Source organism: Otolemur garnettii, unplaced genomic scaffold (genome assembly GCF_000181295.1).
Source record: "Otolemur garnettii isolate 467f Iridium unplaced genomic scaffold, OtoGar3 scaffold00007, whole genome shotgun sequence".
NCBI classification, from domain to species: Eukaryota; Metazoa; Chordata; class Mammalia; order Primates; family Galagidae; genus Otolemur; species Otolemur garnettii.
In genome coordinates this window covers 17429043-17446436 of record NW_003852402.1, presented here as the reverse complement: position 1 = coordinate 17446436, position 17394 = coordinate 17429043, and the positions used below count along the sequence as shown (strand labels likewise).

General features: G+C 39.7%; 2 protein-coding genes across 3 annotated transcripts in view; one reads left to right on the top strand and one right to left on the bottom strand.

Moving 5' to 3' along the window:
* HSP90B1 (heat shock protein 90 beta family member 1) overlaps window positions 1-12058 on the top strand; it is an 18071-nt gene extending 6013 nt beyond the window's left edge. Inside the window, exons 6-18 of the mRNA XM_003783294.2 lie at window positions 2453-2564; window positions 2784-2903; window positions 3338-3454; window positions 5938-6075; window positions 6171-6248; window positions 6376-6441; window positions 7115-7384; window positions 7649-7894; window positions 8341-8477; window positions 9904-9982; window positions 10080-10235; window positions 10588-10710; window positions 11762-12058. Of these exons, the coding sequence (XP_003783342.1) occupies window positions 2453-2564; window positions 2784-2903; window positions 3338-3454; window positions 5938-6075; window positions 6171-6248; window positions 6376-6441; window positions 7115-7384; window positions 7649-7894; window positions 8341-8477; window positions 9904-9982; window positions 10080-10235; window positions 10588-10710; window positions 11762-11791 (1672 nt within the window). The 3' untranslated portion in view covers window positions 11792-12058. The remainder of the gene's footprint in view (window positions 1-2452; window positions 2565-2783; window positions 2904-3337; window positions 3455-5937; window positions 6076-6170; window positions 6249-6375; window positions 6442-7114; window positions 7385-7648; window positions 7895-8340; window positions 8478-9903; window positions 9983-10079; window positions 10236-10587; window positions 10711-11761) is intronic.
* A 4785-nt stretch (window positions 12059-16843) lies between these two features.
* CUNH12orf73 (chromosome unknown C12orf73 homolog) overlaps window positions 16844-17394 on the bottom strand; it is a 10544-nt gene continuing 9993 nt past the window's right edge. For both annotated transcript variants that reach the window (XM_023509210.1, XM_003783466.3), the window contains exon 3: window positions 16844-17012. In XM_023509210.1, the coding sequence (XP_023364978.1) occupies window positions 16917-17012 (96 nt within the window). In that variant the 3' untranslated portion in view covers window positions 16844-16916. The remainder of the gene's footprint in view (window positions 17013-17394) is intronic.

Sequence of the window (17394 nt, the reverse complement as noted above, 5' to 3'; positions counted from 1 at the left end):
GAACCCGCCACCTTAGGTGTACGTGGCTGGCGCCTTAGCCGGCTGAGCTATAGGCGCCGAGCCAGGTTCAGCTTTTCTTGAGCAAAATTGTCCATTTTCTTCAAGTCCTCTTACATCACCATTGGCTCGTTAGATACCTGTGTGAATGCTTATTATGTGGTAGGGTCAGGACTACAGTGGAGAATAAGACAGATGTAGTCTCCTCTTTCATACAAGGTTCATTCTAGAGAGAAAAAAAAAGCATGCAGTAATTTCAGAGTGGCAACCGCTAAATAGGAAGCTTAGATACCTCCCCTACTTTTTTGAGGAAAAGGCATCAGAAGACTTTTCTGAAATGGTGATGTTGGGTTCAGATATCCTAGGCAGCAAGCATGGTGTATGTGGAAATCCACAAACGGGTGTGAATGCCCTGTTTGAGGAATCGAAAGTCTGGAGTGGCTAAAAGAAAAAGAGGAAGGCGGGAAAGTGACAAGGTCAAGATCCTGCCTTATTATTTGACTTCATCTTCTACTTGACCATTAACATAGAAGTATCGGTTCAGTTTCATGCTTCTTTGGTTCCTACCCCTAAATTAGCTACTGCTTTACCCTTATAAGAGATTTTATGAGGATTCAATGAGATCATGAAATTAGCATGTGGTGTTAACTAATATAATTACATCCGTCATCCTACTACAATGGAGGGGTATTCTACATTCTCTTCCTAAAGCTGATCTCTTCTTCTTATCTGTTGTCTGATCTACCTCCTCAGAGGCTAAGCATGAATTAATTCCTTTCCCATCTTCAGAGTCAGCCTTTTCTCACACCTCCCTCTCCTCCCTCAGTGTCAGTGTTCAGGTCTCTGGCAGGGGAGGAAAGAAAGGCAGGTAGTACCGTGCAGCCTTCTACTGTCTGCCCACACTCTCTCTCCCTTACAATTGCTTGCCTTTGCTGCTACCTCACCTTCTGTTCACATCTCAGCCCAGCCCAGTCTATTTTTAACTTGTCCACCTTTCTCTTTTTTGTATTTTTTAAAATTTTTGTACGATTCATGTTGCCCAGACTGGTCTCAAACTCCTAACCTTAAGTGATGTTCCCAAAGTGCTTGGATTACAAAGTGGGCTATATCCACTTTTCCATTGAAATAACTCACTAGTAAACTTTACTGCCCAGTCAGTGGATTTGGGCTTTTTAAAAAATTGACATGGCTCCTGGCAGTAGGCTTTTTTCCCCTTAGTTTTCCTATAAAATTTGGCTTCTACTGCTCTAGCTTCCATGACCATGCATATCTTTTTTTTGTTGAGACTAAGTCTCACTTTGTGGCTCTGGTGTTGAGTGTGATGTAGCCGCATAGCTCATAGCAACCTTAATCTCCTGGGCTCAAGCAATCCTCCTGCCTCAGCCTCCCAAGTAGATGGGACTATAGGCTCCTACCACAACACCTGGCTATTTTTAGATGGGGGGGGTCTCACTCTTGCTGAGGCTGGTCTTGAACTGAGCTCAAACAGTCCACCCACCTCAGTCTCCCAAAGTGCTAGGATTACAGGTATGAGCCACTACACCCAGCCCTGATACTCTCTTTTTCTAAGAGTTACGTTTCAGCTCTTTTCTCATCCATGTGTTGCTCATGCAGTCTTATCTGCTGTCATGGCCTCATGTTCCATCTCTTTCTTGAAGATATTCTTAGTATCAGCAGACTTTTTTCTTCAAGGGCCAATTGTTAAATACTTTAAGCTTGTGGCCTATGTGATTTGTTTTTGATGGGTGGAGAAGAGGTTTGCAGAGGACAGTAAGAAAGAAGAATAAGCTACCATTCTCAGTGTTGAGATTATGTACTCTAGCATGGCCCAGTAGAACCTTCTATAGTGATGAAAATGTATTACTTGCACTGTCCAATATGGCAGCCACACGTGACTATTGAGTACTTGGAATGTGGCAGTGTAAGTATGAAGCTGAACTGTAAATTTTATTTCAAGAGTCATAAATACCTGGTAGGTACCATTTTGGATGGTACAGATAATAAACATTAATTCAGATTAACTTTCTAGGCTTTTTTAAAGAAAATTTTTTATCATTTTATTATGGTAATGTTTCATTATCTACAATAATCATTAAATTTCTAGAACGAAAAAAGCCGTGAAAGTACATCAAATTCCATTTTTCTCCAGAATGTTCCAGTGCTTTCTCACCTTGAGAAATGAAAAACCTCAACATATTTAGAAGGTTGGGACCATTTTCAGTTTCTGCTTAACACTAAAGATGTGCTCTACTTGAGGGAGTGCAAGAAAGATCCTTCCCTTTATTATATCTGTCTGTGGTGTATTTAGCTCACAAGCCCTTGACAGTGATGGAGAGTTCTTAACGTGAACAGTAGGACCATCTCAGATTCCTCAGAACTGCTTTGTCATCAAGGCATTTAGAATTCATAATCAAATGTTTAAATGTTGAGTGTCTCTATCTTATTTTCCTTGTAGGCTTGTCTTAAAAGAAGAAGCATCTGATTACCTTGAGTTGGATACAATTAAAAATCTCGTCAAAAAATACTCACAATTCATAAATTTTCCTATTTACGTATGGAGCAGCAAGGTAAATCAAGGTTACTAAGAACTTCTATATTATGACCCTGGCCCTTATTTAAATGTTTAAACACTAAAAGAACAGAAGCTAAAGGTGTTTTTTTTACTTACAGATACTTTCAGGGTTTTCTTATAGGCATAGTTTTTTGAGCTGTAATAATATTTTATAGTCTCCAGACAAAACCGGAATTATAAACAGATAGGTTTAACCCTGCCTGTGCTTCAACAGACTGAAACTGTTGAGGAGCCCATGGAAGAAGAAGAAGCAGCAAAAGAAGAAAAAGAAGATTCTGATGATGAAGCTGCCGTAGAAGAGGAGGAGGAAGAAAAGAAGCCAAAAACTAAGAAAGTAAGTCCGGCTCATGCTGAAATGCTGTTTAAGTTTTATGGAGAGGGACAAAAAACCTCAGGAAAATCCAAGTATATATATAGGCTGATCTTTAGTTCTTAAAGTTTTACTTTTTCCCAGTGGTAAGTCCAGAGGACCAGGTTTTAAAGAGGAGACCTTAGTTTGTATGTTCTCCTCCTCTGGAAAGATTTAACTTAGTGGCAAACCCAGCTCATTTTTATAAAAAGTTTCCTTCTAAATAATGCCTAGAACTCAGGACTTTACCTTTTGAATTTGAAGATCTTAAGCTTTCTGAATCTTCTCTGTCCCTTTATCATGTAGAGATTAACTATAAAAATAGTTGGCTTGCTCAGATAGAATAAATAGAAGTAGTGGGATGGTTGTTGAGGAATATTTGTATGTTGAGAGAAACTAATTTAATACTATAACTTCAGGTTGAAAAAACTGTCTGGGATTGGGAACTTATGAATGATATCAAGCCAATATGGCAGAGACCATCCAAAGAAGTAGAAGAAGATGAATACAAAGCTTTCTACAAATCATTTTCAAAGGTAAATGCTATTTTAGAATTCCTTCCCTTCAGGTTATTACTGAGTAGATGAAAGGGCACCCTATTAGTTGAGTTGAATATGGCATGTAACAGTGGATGAAATGCTCATCCTCATTTTTTCCCAATGAGAAGATTGAAAAGAGGCCACCTCTCTCTACTTCATAGACATAGATGAAATCATCATGTATCAAATTAAAATATAATTTATTGACTTCATCATAATTAAGATCATGTTTAAATTTCATATAAACTTTTGAGAGTAGTGTCTCACTAGCAGATGGGCTTTGAGACTAATTAGTTTCCAGAATATATCATTTTGACTTAAGTTGAATTATTGCACTCATAACTATTTAAAAATTGCAGTCCTTATTAGAATTCATGTTAGTTCTTAATATGATACTGAAACATTATAAAATTTAAAAATGTTTAAAGCAGGCTTATAACTGTTTTAAATACAACCAGCTTCCTGTTAATATGTATTTTTTTTTTAATTATTCTGAGGAGTCTGTAGGTTTCACCAGATTGCCAAGGCATTTGTGTTACAAAAAAAGATTAAGAACCACCTACATAGGTAGATGTTCGATTTCTACCACAAAATCCATAAAACATGAAATCATGTTACTGAATGGCTTTTAACATAATCTTTAAAGAGCTTACTAACAGCATTAAACATTCATTGTGAGGTCCTGTGCCTAAGAATAATTCCTAAATCTGTGTGTCCTTGCCTGTTATTTTACCCTGATCTCTTAAAACTCTTAAATATATAAAACTAGCATTGATGAAGGTTGTTTCAAGTTAATTATTCTCCAAATAGCATTGTCTACACATAATAGAATACTTGAATGTAGACTTAGCACAGCTAAATAAGACTTCATATTCTATGACTGTGTTTGTTCTTTTTCTTTTTTTTTTTAAGATAGCGTCTCACTCAGTTACCCTAGGGTTGAGTGCCATGGCATCATAGCTCACAGCAACCTCAAACTCTTGGGCTCAAGTGATTCTCTTACCTCAGCCTCCCAAGTAGTCCCAATAGCTGGGACTGCAGGCGCCCGATATAATGCCCAGCTATTTTTTTAGAGACAGGGTCTCTAAAAGTGCTGGGATTACAGGCATGAGACCTTGTCCTCAGAGTGCTGGAATTACAGGCATGAGCCACCACGCCTGGCCTACTATACTTGTTCTTTATTCTTTCCATAGCCTTTAAATTTCAACTCTTAAAAAAGTCCCTTGGTTCTGTCTCTACTTTTTTATTTCTGTTAACTCTAAAGCCTAGCATATATAAACTTTTGTATAGGGTATTTATTAAAAATAAAAGATGAGCCACATAGGTGACTTTTAAATTTTTTAGAAGCCTTATTAAAATTTAGAATTAGGGGTCTTACCTATCAAACAAAAATATCGTAATCTAATTGTTAATACCCTCATTAATCTGAAAAATAAAATTTAGAATAAATGAAGTCCATTTTAATAATGTAATTTATTGGGTGGTACCTGTGGCTCAAGGAGTAGGGCACCGGCCCCATATGCTGAGGGTGATGGGTTCAAACCCAGCCCCAGCCAAAAAAATTAAATAAAAAAAAAATGTAATTTATATAACTTAGCATACCCAAAATAGTATTATTTCAGCATACAGTTTTATTAAATGTATACTATGTCTTCAAAATTTATTTTATACTTAACAGCACATCTGAGTTTGGACTTGACACATTTCAAGTGCTCAGTAGCCACCTGTGGACAGTAAAGGGTGACGCAGATCGAGGCCGATTCTGATGTGTGTGTGTGTGTGTGTGTGTGTGTGTGTGTGTGTAGCCCCTGCCAGAGACCAGGTTCCATGGAGGAAATCTATTCTTAGTCTGTTTAAAAAAAATCTGTGGCTCAGCGCCTATAGCTCAACCGGCTAAGGCGCCAGCCACGTACACCTAAGGTGGCGGGTTCGAATCCCCAGCCCGGACCCACCAAACAACAATGACGGCTGTAACCAAAAAATAGCCGGGCGTTGTGGCGGGCGCCTGTGGTCCCAGCTACTTGGGAGGCGGAGGCAGGAGACTCGCTTGAACCTAGGAGTTGGAGGTTGCTGTGAGCTGTGATGCCAGGGCACTCTACCCAGGGGGACAGCTTGAGGCTCTGTCTCAAAAAAAAAAAAAAAAAAAATCTGTTTGTAGTTGAGCAGTGCATTCGAGAACTATTGCGTATGATTTTATCATTTGTCTCTCACACATGGAACTTAGACCATCCATCCATTCTTCCCCAAGTTTAGGATAGAGCGATGTTCTTGGCAGTCAGGCATCATCAAAACAACCTTATCTAGCCAGTCAGTCATTTCTTCTCTCCATGCCCCTCCCCCTCTTTCCTTTTTTCTCCCTGCTTGTAAGGGAATTTTTTTGTTAGTTAAATGTTGAACTGAATATGTACCACAAATCGCTTAGCCTTTACGCTGCCTTTTTCCTGTGCCAGTTGAGTGACTACGATGCTAACTTCCCACAGGAAAGTGAAGACCCCATGGCTTATATTCACTTTACTGCTGAAGGGGAAGTGACCTTCAAATCAATTTTATTCGTACCCACATCTGCTCCACGTGGTCTGTTTGACGAATATGGGTCTAAGAAGAGCGATTACATTAAGGTAGGTTTGGGGGGATTTTTCTGAGTAGTATAGACTGCATTTAAAATTTGAAAGTATAAAATTTCCATAAGGTGACTTTTTTGGTCTCTCTTTAGCTGTATGTGCGCAGAGTATTCATCACCGATGACTTCCACGATATGATGCCCAAGTACCTGAATTTTGTCAAGGGTGTTGTAAGTATCTGGAGATGGAGAGAAGGGGGCATTGGAGAGAGGTCTGGCAGCGTTATGGGGTTTTTGTTTGGTTTTGCTTCTTTCTAGTGTTTTTCTTTGCTCACTGAATTTTCTTTTGCCATTTAAGGTGGACTCAGATGATCTCCCCTTGAATGTTTCCCGTGAGACTCTTCAGCAACACAAACTGCTTAAGGTGAGTGTCTCCGGGAAGATGCCGCTGTGCTCTGTAAGGTTCAAGGACAGGCTCCATTTGTGGAGGCACCAGGTTTTGAGTCTAGCCTTGGCTCTTCAGATGAAGAATTTCCTTTCTTTCTGGGATTACCAGATCCTGAGAATCTGATTCTTCTGCCCCAACCACCAACATTTAATAATGTTTTAAATTTTATTAAATGCTGATGGAGGGAAGCATCAAAGAAAGAATTGTGTAGTGAACATCCGTATAGATACCACTGCCTGGTTCATAATTAATATTGTCATATAGACCTTAGCACAGAACCACCCATTTATCAAATTTTTCATTAAACCTTTGCCCCCCAGTACCTCCATAATAAGATGATTAGTTTTTCAATTTGAAAGTATTGTATTTATTCATTTTATTTAAGTCATAGAAAGATTATCAGTTAGTACTAAGGTTAGAATATCAACTTTAAAGAAAATTAAACATTAAAGCAATCTTTTGATCATTTCCACTGACAACTTAGTTTCAGCTCAATCTGACATGAAATTCTACACCATTCCCTGCCCCTTGATAAATGGCAATGACAATGCCCTGTGTTTGTATGTTTCACCATAACTCCCCACCTACCTTACATCCACAAAAGTTTCAGATGAACTGTTCTAGTCAGTTGTTCCTTAATTTTGTTTAGGTTATTAGGAAGAAGCTCGTCCGTAAAACTCTGGACATGATCAAGAAGATTGCTGATGAGAAATACAACGATACTTTTTGGAAAGAATTTGGTACTAACATCAAGCTTGGTGTGATTGAAGACCATTCAAATCGAACACGTCTTGCTAAACTTCTTAGATTCCAGTCTTCTCATCATCCCACTGACATTACTAGCCTGGACCAGTATGTGGAAAGAATGAAGGAAAAACAGGACAAAATTTATTTCATGGCTGGATCCAGCAGAAAAGAGGTAAGATAGATTCCAACTGTCAGGAATCCTGGAACATAGCTGGGGACTTACAGCGAACTCTTCTGGAGAAGGAAAGGAAAACAGTTAGATAACTGGAGTAGTTAGGAGGCCTGGTCAGTGACTGACAGCAGTGTCACGTATTTTTCTCTGCCCCTCTTAATTCTTTCACCTATAAAATTGGGGTAGTTAATAACTGTATATTCATAGCTACTAAAATGCCAATGCTAGACTTGGAAAACCTTGTCACTTCTCTTAATTTTGTAGGCTGAATCGTCTCCATTTGTTGAGCGACTTCTGAAAAAGGGCTATGAAGTGATTTACCTCACAGAACCTGTGGATGAATACTGCATTCAGGCCCTTCCTGAGTTCGATGGGAAGAGGTTTCAGAATGTTGCCAAGGAAGGCGTGAAGTTTGATGAAAGTGAGAAAAGTAAGGAGAGTCGCGAAGCAGTTGAGAAAGAATTTGAGCCTCTGCTCAACTGGATGAAGGATAAAGCCCTTAAGGACAAGGTATTCTTCTGGAAATTACAAACCGAAAACGTTAGCACCTGAATTGAAGAAAAAATTGTTTTATCAACAAATTAAAATGGTACTGGTTACTTCGTAGCCACTAAAAATATGAAGAAGAATATTTTAATGATGTAATTAAGTTATTAGGAATAATCTAAAACTTGGGAGAGTATTCTATATGGTTTAATATTGCTTTTGGAATAACTTTAGTTTTTAACAGTTAGGTTTAGGTTTTATGTTTTTAAAAGTTGGTGTTTTAAGTATTTCTGACTAAAGAATTCAGGTTATTAAATGACAGTACTTCTGAGAATTTCCAAACTTAAACTAAAGCCACCTTTATGGCCTGCTCCTATGTTTATGATCTTAAGTGACAGTCTTAGATCATAACTCAGTGATCTTACTTATTGATATTTATTTATACCTAACCTTTGATTTCTTATCCTAAGATTGAAAAGGCTGTGGTATCTCAGCGCCTGACAGAGTCTCCATGTGCTCTGGTGGCCAGCCAGTACGGATGGTCTGGCAACATGGAGAGAATCATGAAAGCTCAAGCATACCAGACGGGCAAGGACATCTCTACAAAGTAAGCAGCCTCCAGACAGTCACTGCGAGGGTTAGCCCTTCCTTGTCTGGTCTTTTGGAGACTAATGTTTTTACATGTTCACCATTGTCTACGATTAGGTAGACAGTTTTACAAATGGATTTTTTCCTACCTTAGATTGATAAAAGGGTTTTGACTCATGTTCTGTAGTATTTTATGTATAAATATAAATTTTCTTTATTATACATACTATCTTTGTACTAGATTATATGCTTGGCCTGTTATCTGGACTTACTTTACATTTTTTAATATAATGGTTGTACAGCAAATGACATTAACATTTCTCAAATGAGTTAAGTCTATTTTAAATCACAATGGCCCCTGTGCATGAAATTATAGGTTCCCAAACAGAATATCCCACAAAGTAAAAGGTAAAGGACTTGTGAGTTAAGTATTTGAACCCAAGGGCCACACACTAGAGGTATATAGGGTTTGGCTACCCTTTATTTTTAAGAAACAAATTATGTGATGTCTTAATTAATGTCACACCAATTGCCTTGAAAATACTTCTTCCCTGCTATTCTTTCTCATAGGCTACCTAGTCATCATTTTCTTTTTTCAAGGTTTAGCTTAAGGATTTTTTTTTCTCCTTAAAGGCCTCACAAGTGTAGTCTCCATTGTTGTCATGATTCCAAAACTCCATAGATATATATAGGATGGTGTCATCATTGGCATTATCACTCACCAATACACAATGTTGATAATAGAAAGTGCTAAAATGATGATATAAATGATAGAAGATGCTAAATTCCAAATGAAGAATACTGTTCTGTTTATCTGATGTCTCCTTACAACAGTACAATAGCAATTCAGAACACATCCACTTCAGTTATCATATATTCATAGACATTTGAACATGTACTGTGTCTATATACCAGTGGTCAAAAGTAGACACAGCTCTTGTCTCTGACAATCAGACTAGTCAAGATGACAAGTCAAAGCCAGATGTCTCCAGCCTCAAGTCTCAGCTACTCAGTAGGCTGAGGCAAGAGGATTACTTAGGCCAGGAGTTTGAGACTGTAGTGCACTATGACCATATTAGTACAGTCCAAGGTATACATGGGGCATTGGTTCTAGGCCCCCACAGCAAAATCTGCATACTCAAATCCCAGGGTGCCGTTTAGAACCCATGTATACAAAATGTCAGCCCTCTCTGTCTGGTTTTCGCATCCTGAGAACCCTGTTTTCAATCCCAAGTTTGGTTATGGATGCAGAACCTAAAGATATGGAAGGCTAATGTGTTTTGTAATTTGCTTGTGAGTGGACGCTCGGAGTTCAAATCCATCGTTCAAGGATTTTAAATGTATATCTTGAGTTTTTTTCCAAGAGTTATCTATTCTCTGTAATTATGAAAGAATAGAAATCTGTGCATCCTAAAATTTGTAAATGTATTTTTCTCCCTCAACAGTTACTATGCCAGTCAGAAGAAGACATTTGAAATTAATCCCAGACACCCACTGATCAGAGACATGCTTCGACGAATTAAGGTGAGTGAAATACTATACCTATCTTCTTAACTTGTCTTTGAATTGGAATACTTTTGTATCTTTTAATGTTAACCAAGTACATTTTCTTCCATCTCAGGAAGATGAAGATGACAAAACAGTTTTGGATCTTGCTGTGGTTTTGTTTGAAACAGCGACACTTCGGTCTGGGTATCTTTTACCGGACACTAAAGCATATGGAGATAGGATAGAAAGAATGCTTCGCCTCAGCTTAAACATTGACCCTGATGCAAAGGTTTGTATCCCCAACCTTCCCACGTAGGTTGGCTGCCTTTGTTTCTTTCTGGTCTCAGAATAGGCTTCTCAACTTGAAGTGATGTAACTTGGCCTAAATTCCACTTTTTGAAATATTTTCTTCAATGTTTGAATCCCCATACTGTCAGGTGTTACACTAGAAATAAGTTTGCCTTTCCTGGCTTCCTCACTTTTGCCCTTCTCCCTTTGCTGGCCTGCCTTTTGACTCTCCTTTGAGAGTTTACTCTATATACGGAATAAGTAGGAGTAACATTAAGCATAATTTCACACGTTTAAGTGAGCAAAGGGAAAATCAATGCAGGGCATTGACAGGCCATAAATGTTGTCCTCAGGTGGAAGAAGAGCCCGAAGAAGAACCTGAGGAAACAACAGAAGACACAGCTGAAGACACAGAACAAGACGAGGAAGATGACACAGACGCAGGGACTGATGATGAAGAACAAGAAACAGCAAAGGTACATTAAATCGAGAATGAGACTAGGCATTTCTAGTTCTTAAAAAGTTAGGCAAGAGGGCTGGTGCCTCAGTGGGTGGAGTGCCAGCCCCATATACCAAGGTTCTGGGTTTGAACCTGGGCCCAGCCAAACTGCAACAAAAAAATAGCCAGGCATTGTGGCCAGCAACTGTATGTAGTCTCAGCTACTTGGAAGGCTGACGCAAGAGAATCACCTAAGCCCAAGAGCTGGAGGTTGCTGTGAGCTGTGACGTCACAGCATATATCGAGGCCCATAAAGACTCTGTTTCTTAAAAAAAAAAAAGGTTAGGCAAGAGTTGCAGTTCTATCTAGCAAAGGTAGGACTGTGTAACTTACGGAAGTTAGTCAGTGAGCCTTACAGAAATCTTCCTTAAAATAGGTTATGTATTATCAGGGCAGTGCCTGTGGCTCAAAGGAGTAGGGCGCCAGCCCCATATACTGGAGGTGGCAGGTTCAAACCTGACCCTGGCCAAAAAAAAAAAAAAATAGGTATCTATTATCAAACTCAAAAACTTGAGGGAATTACTTTTTCTATTGGAAAAGTATGTAATCTTACCACTTCTTTTTATTCCTATATTTTAACCAGCCATTCTTACAGTGTTTCTAAATGTTTTTCCTTTCCTTCGCCAGTAATTGTATGTAAACATTAGGGTGATTAATTGAAGGGGTTTTTTGTTTGTTTTTGTTGATTTTTTTTAAGGATATGAAAGTGTAAGTTTATTTATATTACAGAGAAGAAAGAGTGGGGGGGGGAGATGAGAAAGAGGAGAGCAGGGAGTGAGAGAAAAGAAGGTGGGGGGAGATAAAAGAGGGAAAGAAGCTAATTTAAATGTTTTATGTCTGTGTTCAAGGTCCATTGATCTTGTCGGTGGGTTCTAACTTACTTTGCAGATCAGTCATACTCTGGCCTCCACTTGAAATATTAGAAACAGGCTGGCCCATTGAAATTGTTTTTTCTATACGTAAACCTTTGGTAAGCTAGGGTTCTTTCTGCTGGCTTCACATGTCTTCTGGTTTTTCTATTTTTACAGGAATCTACAGTTGAAAAAGATGAATTGTAAATTATACTTTAACCATTTGGATCCTGTGTGAAGAGGGAATGTGAAATTTAAGTCATTTCTTTTGGGAGAGACTTATTCTGGATGCTCCCCCCAGTCCCCTCCTCCCCTGCACTGTAAAAATGTTGGAATTGTGGGTCACAGGAAGAAGTGGGTTTTTTAGTTGAATTTTTTTTAACATTCCTCTTGAATGTAAATTTGTACTATTTAACTGACTATTCTTGGTGTAAAATCTTGTCATGTGTATAAAAATAAAAAAGATCCCAAATACTCAGTGTCTGGCCTGTACTTTCATATTACCTAGAACTATCTGATATTTTGCTGATTTTTGTTTTTCTTTTTTTAATCTTACGTCTTGGGTTTGTCCTTTCCATTACAAAAGTAACTCATGCCAATTGAAGAAAAGTTTTAAAAATTAAAGGGTGAGCTGGGCACAGTGACTAGAACCTGTAGTCCCAGCTATTCAGAGGGCTGAGGCAGGAGGATCACTTGAGCCCAACAGTTCAAGGCCATGGTTGTGTGTGTGCCATGATTGTGCAGCACTACAGCCTGGGTTGGGTTATAGTAAGATGCAACAAACCAGATGTTTGTGTTGAAAATCAAAGATTTAAAAATCTACCATACAGAAGAATTCTAAATACATATACTCTCCCTTCTAGGAGGTGGGGCTTAATCCTTCACTCCTTTTTGAGCGTGGCTAGATTCCATTCTAAAGAACAGAAAGGGAAAAATAGTAACTTTACAGTGAGAAACTTCGGCAGATGTTACCTTAACCAAGTATCAAGGTTAATATCACAAGTAATGGCACCCCGTGATAAGATAGGATGAGAAAGGAGCATCACATCCGTGGGATTCTTTCCAAAACCCCCAACCTCAACCTAATGAGAAAAATATCGGACAAATTGAGACTATGTCAACAGTACTAATGTTTCAAGATCATGAGAAGTATTCAGATTGGTGGAGAGGAAGGTATATGGAACTAAATACAGCGTGGTATTTAATTTGGATCCTGGAAACAAGGTATTAGGTGGAAAGACAAATTCAAACAAGTCTAAAGGAGAGTAATCTACCAATACTGGTTTCTATGATGTACCATGGTAATTTAAGATGACAACATTCATAGAAACAGTATAGGGCATGTAGGAACTCTACCATCTGGTTTTTCTATAAATGCCAATTCTTCTCATATAGAAAATTATTTCCCAATTCCAAAGTACTATTTCTGTGTATTGTGTAAAACTAAGAACATTTCCAGGCATGTCAGTCTTGATAAGATCAGGCTTGTCACCCCAGTCAGGAGTCATCTGTGATGTCCAGATCAGGAGCACCTGCTGTCATATCCATATGGCACTTTTATATCCATAATGGCCCACACGAAGGCTTCTTCTCTTTGCCTTGACAGGAAGGCCTGGTCCCAAGAACATCACACCATGTTGGTTGGAGAATAAATGTGTTCAGCATTCTGCCGCTCTGCTGTGCATCGTGAGGGTTGTCTGCGTAACCTCACTGTCAGGCCTTGCCTTGCCACAGCTGTAAGGTCATCCGTGTTGGCTGTGTCACTTCATCCATGCTTTTCATCTTTAGTGAAGACTTGATACTTGGGAGATTTGATTTGCTTTTTCTGCATTTCTCTTACTATAATGTTTATAATCATCTTACGGTTCCATTCATTTTGCTACTATTTTAGTTTATACACGTATCTGCCAGTTGGTGCTGATATTATGTCCTGCTGCCAGAGGAAATCTACCCCGAAGGTGAGGGGAGTAACAAGTCATGTTGGAAGCTCAGGTGGGGAGACCACCCTGGAGCCACCTACTGAGCCAGATGGGGCAGAGGTCCAATTTGTTTTTTTTCTTGTGACAGAGTCTCACTGTCATTCTAGGTAGAGTGCTGTAGTATCTTAACTCAGCATCCTCAAACTCTTGGGCAAGCCTCTTGCCTCATCCTCCCAAGTAGTTAGGACTACAGGCAGGCACCACCATACCTGGTTAGTTTTTCTATTTTTATAGAGATGAGGTCTCACTGTTGCTCAGGCTGGTCTCAAACTCATGAACTCAAGCAGTCTGCCCACCTGGGCCTCCCAGAGTGCTAGGATTACAGGTATGAGCCACCCCACCTGACCCCCAATTATTTTTTTTGAAACTGTCATTGAAAAAAATCACTCAAAAGCCTACCACATAACTAGGCGTTATGTGAAGATTCACATTTTTTTTTTTGAGATAGCGTTTCACTGTTGCCCTTGGTAGAGTGCTGTGGTGTCACAGCTCAAAGTAACCTCCAACTCTTGGACTTAAGCAATTCTCTTGCCTCAGCCTCCCAAGTAGCTTGGACTACAGGTGCCCGCCACAACACCCAGATATTTTTTTGTTATTGTTGTTGTTTAGCAGGCCCTGGTTTAACAGGTTCGAACCCAGCAGCCCTGGTGCATATGGCCAGTGCCCTAATCACTAAGCTACAGGCACCAAGCCCACATTGAGATATTTATTCTTTTGAAATGTACTCTTGTTCATGAGACAATTTTTTTTTTTTTGAGACAGAGTCTCAAGCTGTCACCCTGGATACAGTGCTGTTGCATCATAGCTCACAGCAACCTCAAACTCTTGGGTTCAAGTGATCCTCCTGCCTCCGTTTTTCTATTTTCTTTTTAGTAGAGATGGGGTCCCGCTTTTGCTCAGGCTGGCCTCCAACTCATGAGTTTAAGAAATCCACCCACCTGGTCCTCCCAGAGGGCTAGGATTACAGGTGTAATGCCCAGGCCCATAGGACAATTTCTAATCTCACTGTTGAACCATCAATGGCAAATTGTTTGTTTTTTATTTCTTTTTTTTTGAGAAAAGGCCTTCACTCTGTTGCCTGGGCCGCAGTGCAGTAGCAATTAGCTTACTGTAACCTCCAACTCCTGAGCTCAACTGATCCTCCTGTTTCAGCCTACCAAGTAGCTGAAACTACAGGCACACACTACCACACGTGGCTAATTTTTTCTTTGAGATAGGGATCTTACTCTTCTGCCCAGGCTGGTCTCACATGATTCTCTTTTTTATTAAGAAAATCTTTATGACTTGGCACCTGTGGCTCAAGTGGCTAAGGTGCCAGCCACATACACCTAAAATGGTGGGTTCGAATCCAGCCCAGGCCACCAAACAACGACGGCTGCAACCAAAAAATAACCAGGCGTTGTGGCGGGTGTCTGTGGTCCCAGCTACTTGGGAGGCTGAGGCAGGAGACTCGCTTGAGCCCAGGAGTGGAGGTTGCTGTGAGCTGTGATGCCATGGCACTCTACCCAGGGCAACAGCTTGAGGTTCTGTCTCAAAATAAAAAAAAAAAATCTTTACTAAGGAATTATCTTGCGCTGCTTTTAATTTTTGATGTATATATGCCACAGATTTGGTTCACTAAGAAACAGATGGAGTTTAGGATACAGGAGATTTATTAAGGAGCACTCTTAAAACACCCATGCGAAATGGAATTGAGCAAGAGGGGAAAGTTGAAGTGCAAGGCTGCCTCAGACAGTGTCAGTAAACCCCATTGCAAGTTGTGAAACTAAAGAGCCCATAAGAGTGGCCCGCCCCTCATCATACTGTAATGGCCAAGCAGATCAGTCACTGGATATGGGCCCTTTCAGGAGGTGGGCTTTGAGCAAGGGAACTATGGCTGAGACAATCCTTGCAGAAGCTGACAACTGAAAGCTGCTTGCTAACAGCCCTCCCAGTGCTAGGGTGACAAACCATCCAGGGAATCTGGATGGCACATTTCCACAATGTGTATTTTTCACAATGAGGTCAACTTCAAAAAAGGAAGAAAGGCTGGGCGCTTACAGCACAGTAGTTATGGCACCAGCCACATACACCAAGGCTAGCAGGTTCAAACCTGGCCTGGGCCAGGTAAACAACAATGACAACTACAACAAAAAGTAGCCAGGCATTGTGGCAGATGCCTGTAGTCCCGGCTAATTGGGAGGCTGAGGCAAGAGAATCACTTAAGCCCAAGAGTTTGAGGTTGCTGTGAGCTATGATGCCATAGCACTCCACCAAGGGGGACAAAGTAAAACTATCTCAAAAAAAAAAAAGAAGAAAATATGTATCTTGGTGGAAGTCACTTAGAATAAACACTTACTGAAATAGAGATGGTATTTTTACTTTAGGTAAATATTTTAATAGCTAAAATTAATTTTTCCCTCCATGAAGTCATTGTCTTACAGGAGATGGGTTCAAATCATGATTCTGTCAGTAGACAGACCATTTAATCTGTACCTGTAAAAGGAAGGTACAGAGGAGCTTCTGAAGTGTGGCCCCTGCACACAAACTGACCCTTAGAGTCAGGTCCTTTCTTTGTATAAAGGTGAGCAGTACCCCAGCCCTTCATTCTAGAAAGTGATGGGGACTCCTTGTTGGCGTCCACAAAAGGTATTAACAAAGCTCTCCAATTTGCTGTTCATACACTAAAATCAGCAGAGAACTAGAATTGGAAAATAACAGTTTAACAATAAGGAATAAAAACTCTATTTAGCACATCAAATTGATTAAACTAGTTAATAGGTTTAAAATGATTTTATTGTTGATTTACATCATATCAAGAAAACCCATAGGGTAAATACTGTGTCTCGTAAGATATTTAAGACTAAGTATCTTCCAAATCACATTCAAGAAATAGATGACAAACACTTTGGCAGTTTTCAAGAAATACTGGTCAAAACATAATTAAATTTCAATGTACTGATAACCTCCTCTTTTTTGGTGGGAGATAGTCTCACTTTGTTGCCCTTGGTATAGTGCCATGAAGTCATAGCTCACAACAACCTCAAACTTTTGGGCTCAAACCATTCTTTTGCCTCAGACTCCCAAGGAACTGGGACTATACGCACTTGCCACAACACCCAGCTATTTTTAGAGATGAAGTCTCACTCTGGCTCAGGCTGGTCTCGAACCTGTGAACTCAGGTAATCCACCCGCCTTGGCCTCCCACAATGCTAGGATTACAGGCGTGAGCCACTGCACCAGGCCCTCAGCACCTCCTCTTAGACTCAGCATTGGACGAGATGCTTAAGAACACACAGTCTGACTCAATAATTTTTTTAAATACATATTTAAAATAATATTATTCACATAGTTGGCATAGTTATATTTCATTTCTACTGCTGAGAAACCTGAGGTTCGTGTTGTCTCTCTTTCAGGCCCAAAAGCTCTGTTTTGAGTTCTCCAGGCTTCGGTGGAATTTCAGGTATCGTCTACAAAGAACAAAAACATAGATATCAATGCTTTCTTAGATTGTAATTCAGTGTGATCTGAAAGACAAAGAGTTTTTTAAAAGTCCCTGCCTGCTACTCAGTGATAAATATTGTGGGAATCTGTGGTTGATCTAAGATGCTTTCTAACCTTATATTTATAGGATTTATAGGATTTATAGGATTCTGGTAATGTCTTATGTTACAGGTTTCACAACTTTGAATAAAACTTTCCACATCTGGAAATTCATTCCTGAGCTCACGTACACTCTCTCTACCATATGGCTGTTATAGAAAATAGGTATTAGGGCTCGGCGCCTATAGCTCAACCGGCTAAGGCGCCAGCCACGTACACCTAAGGTGGCGGGTTCGAGTCCCCAGCCCG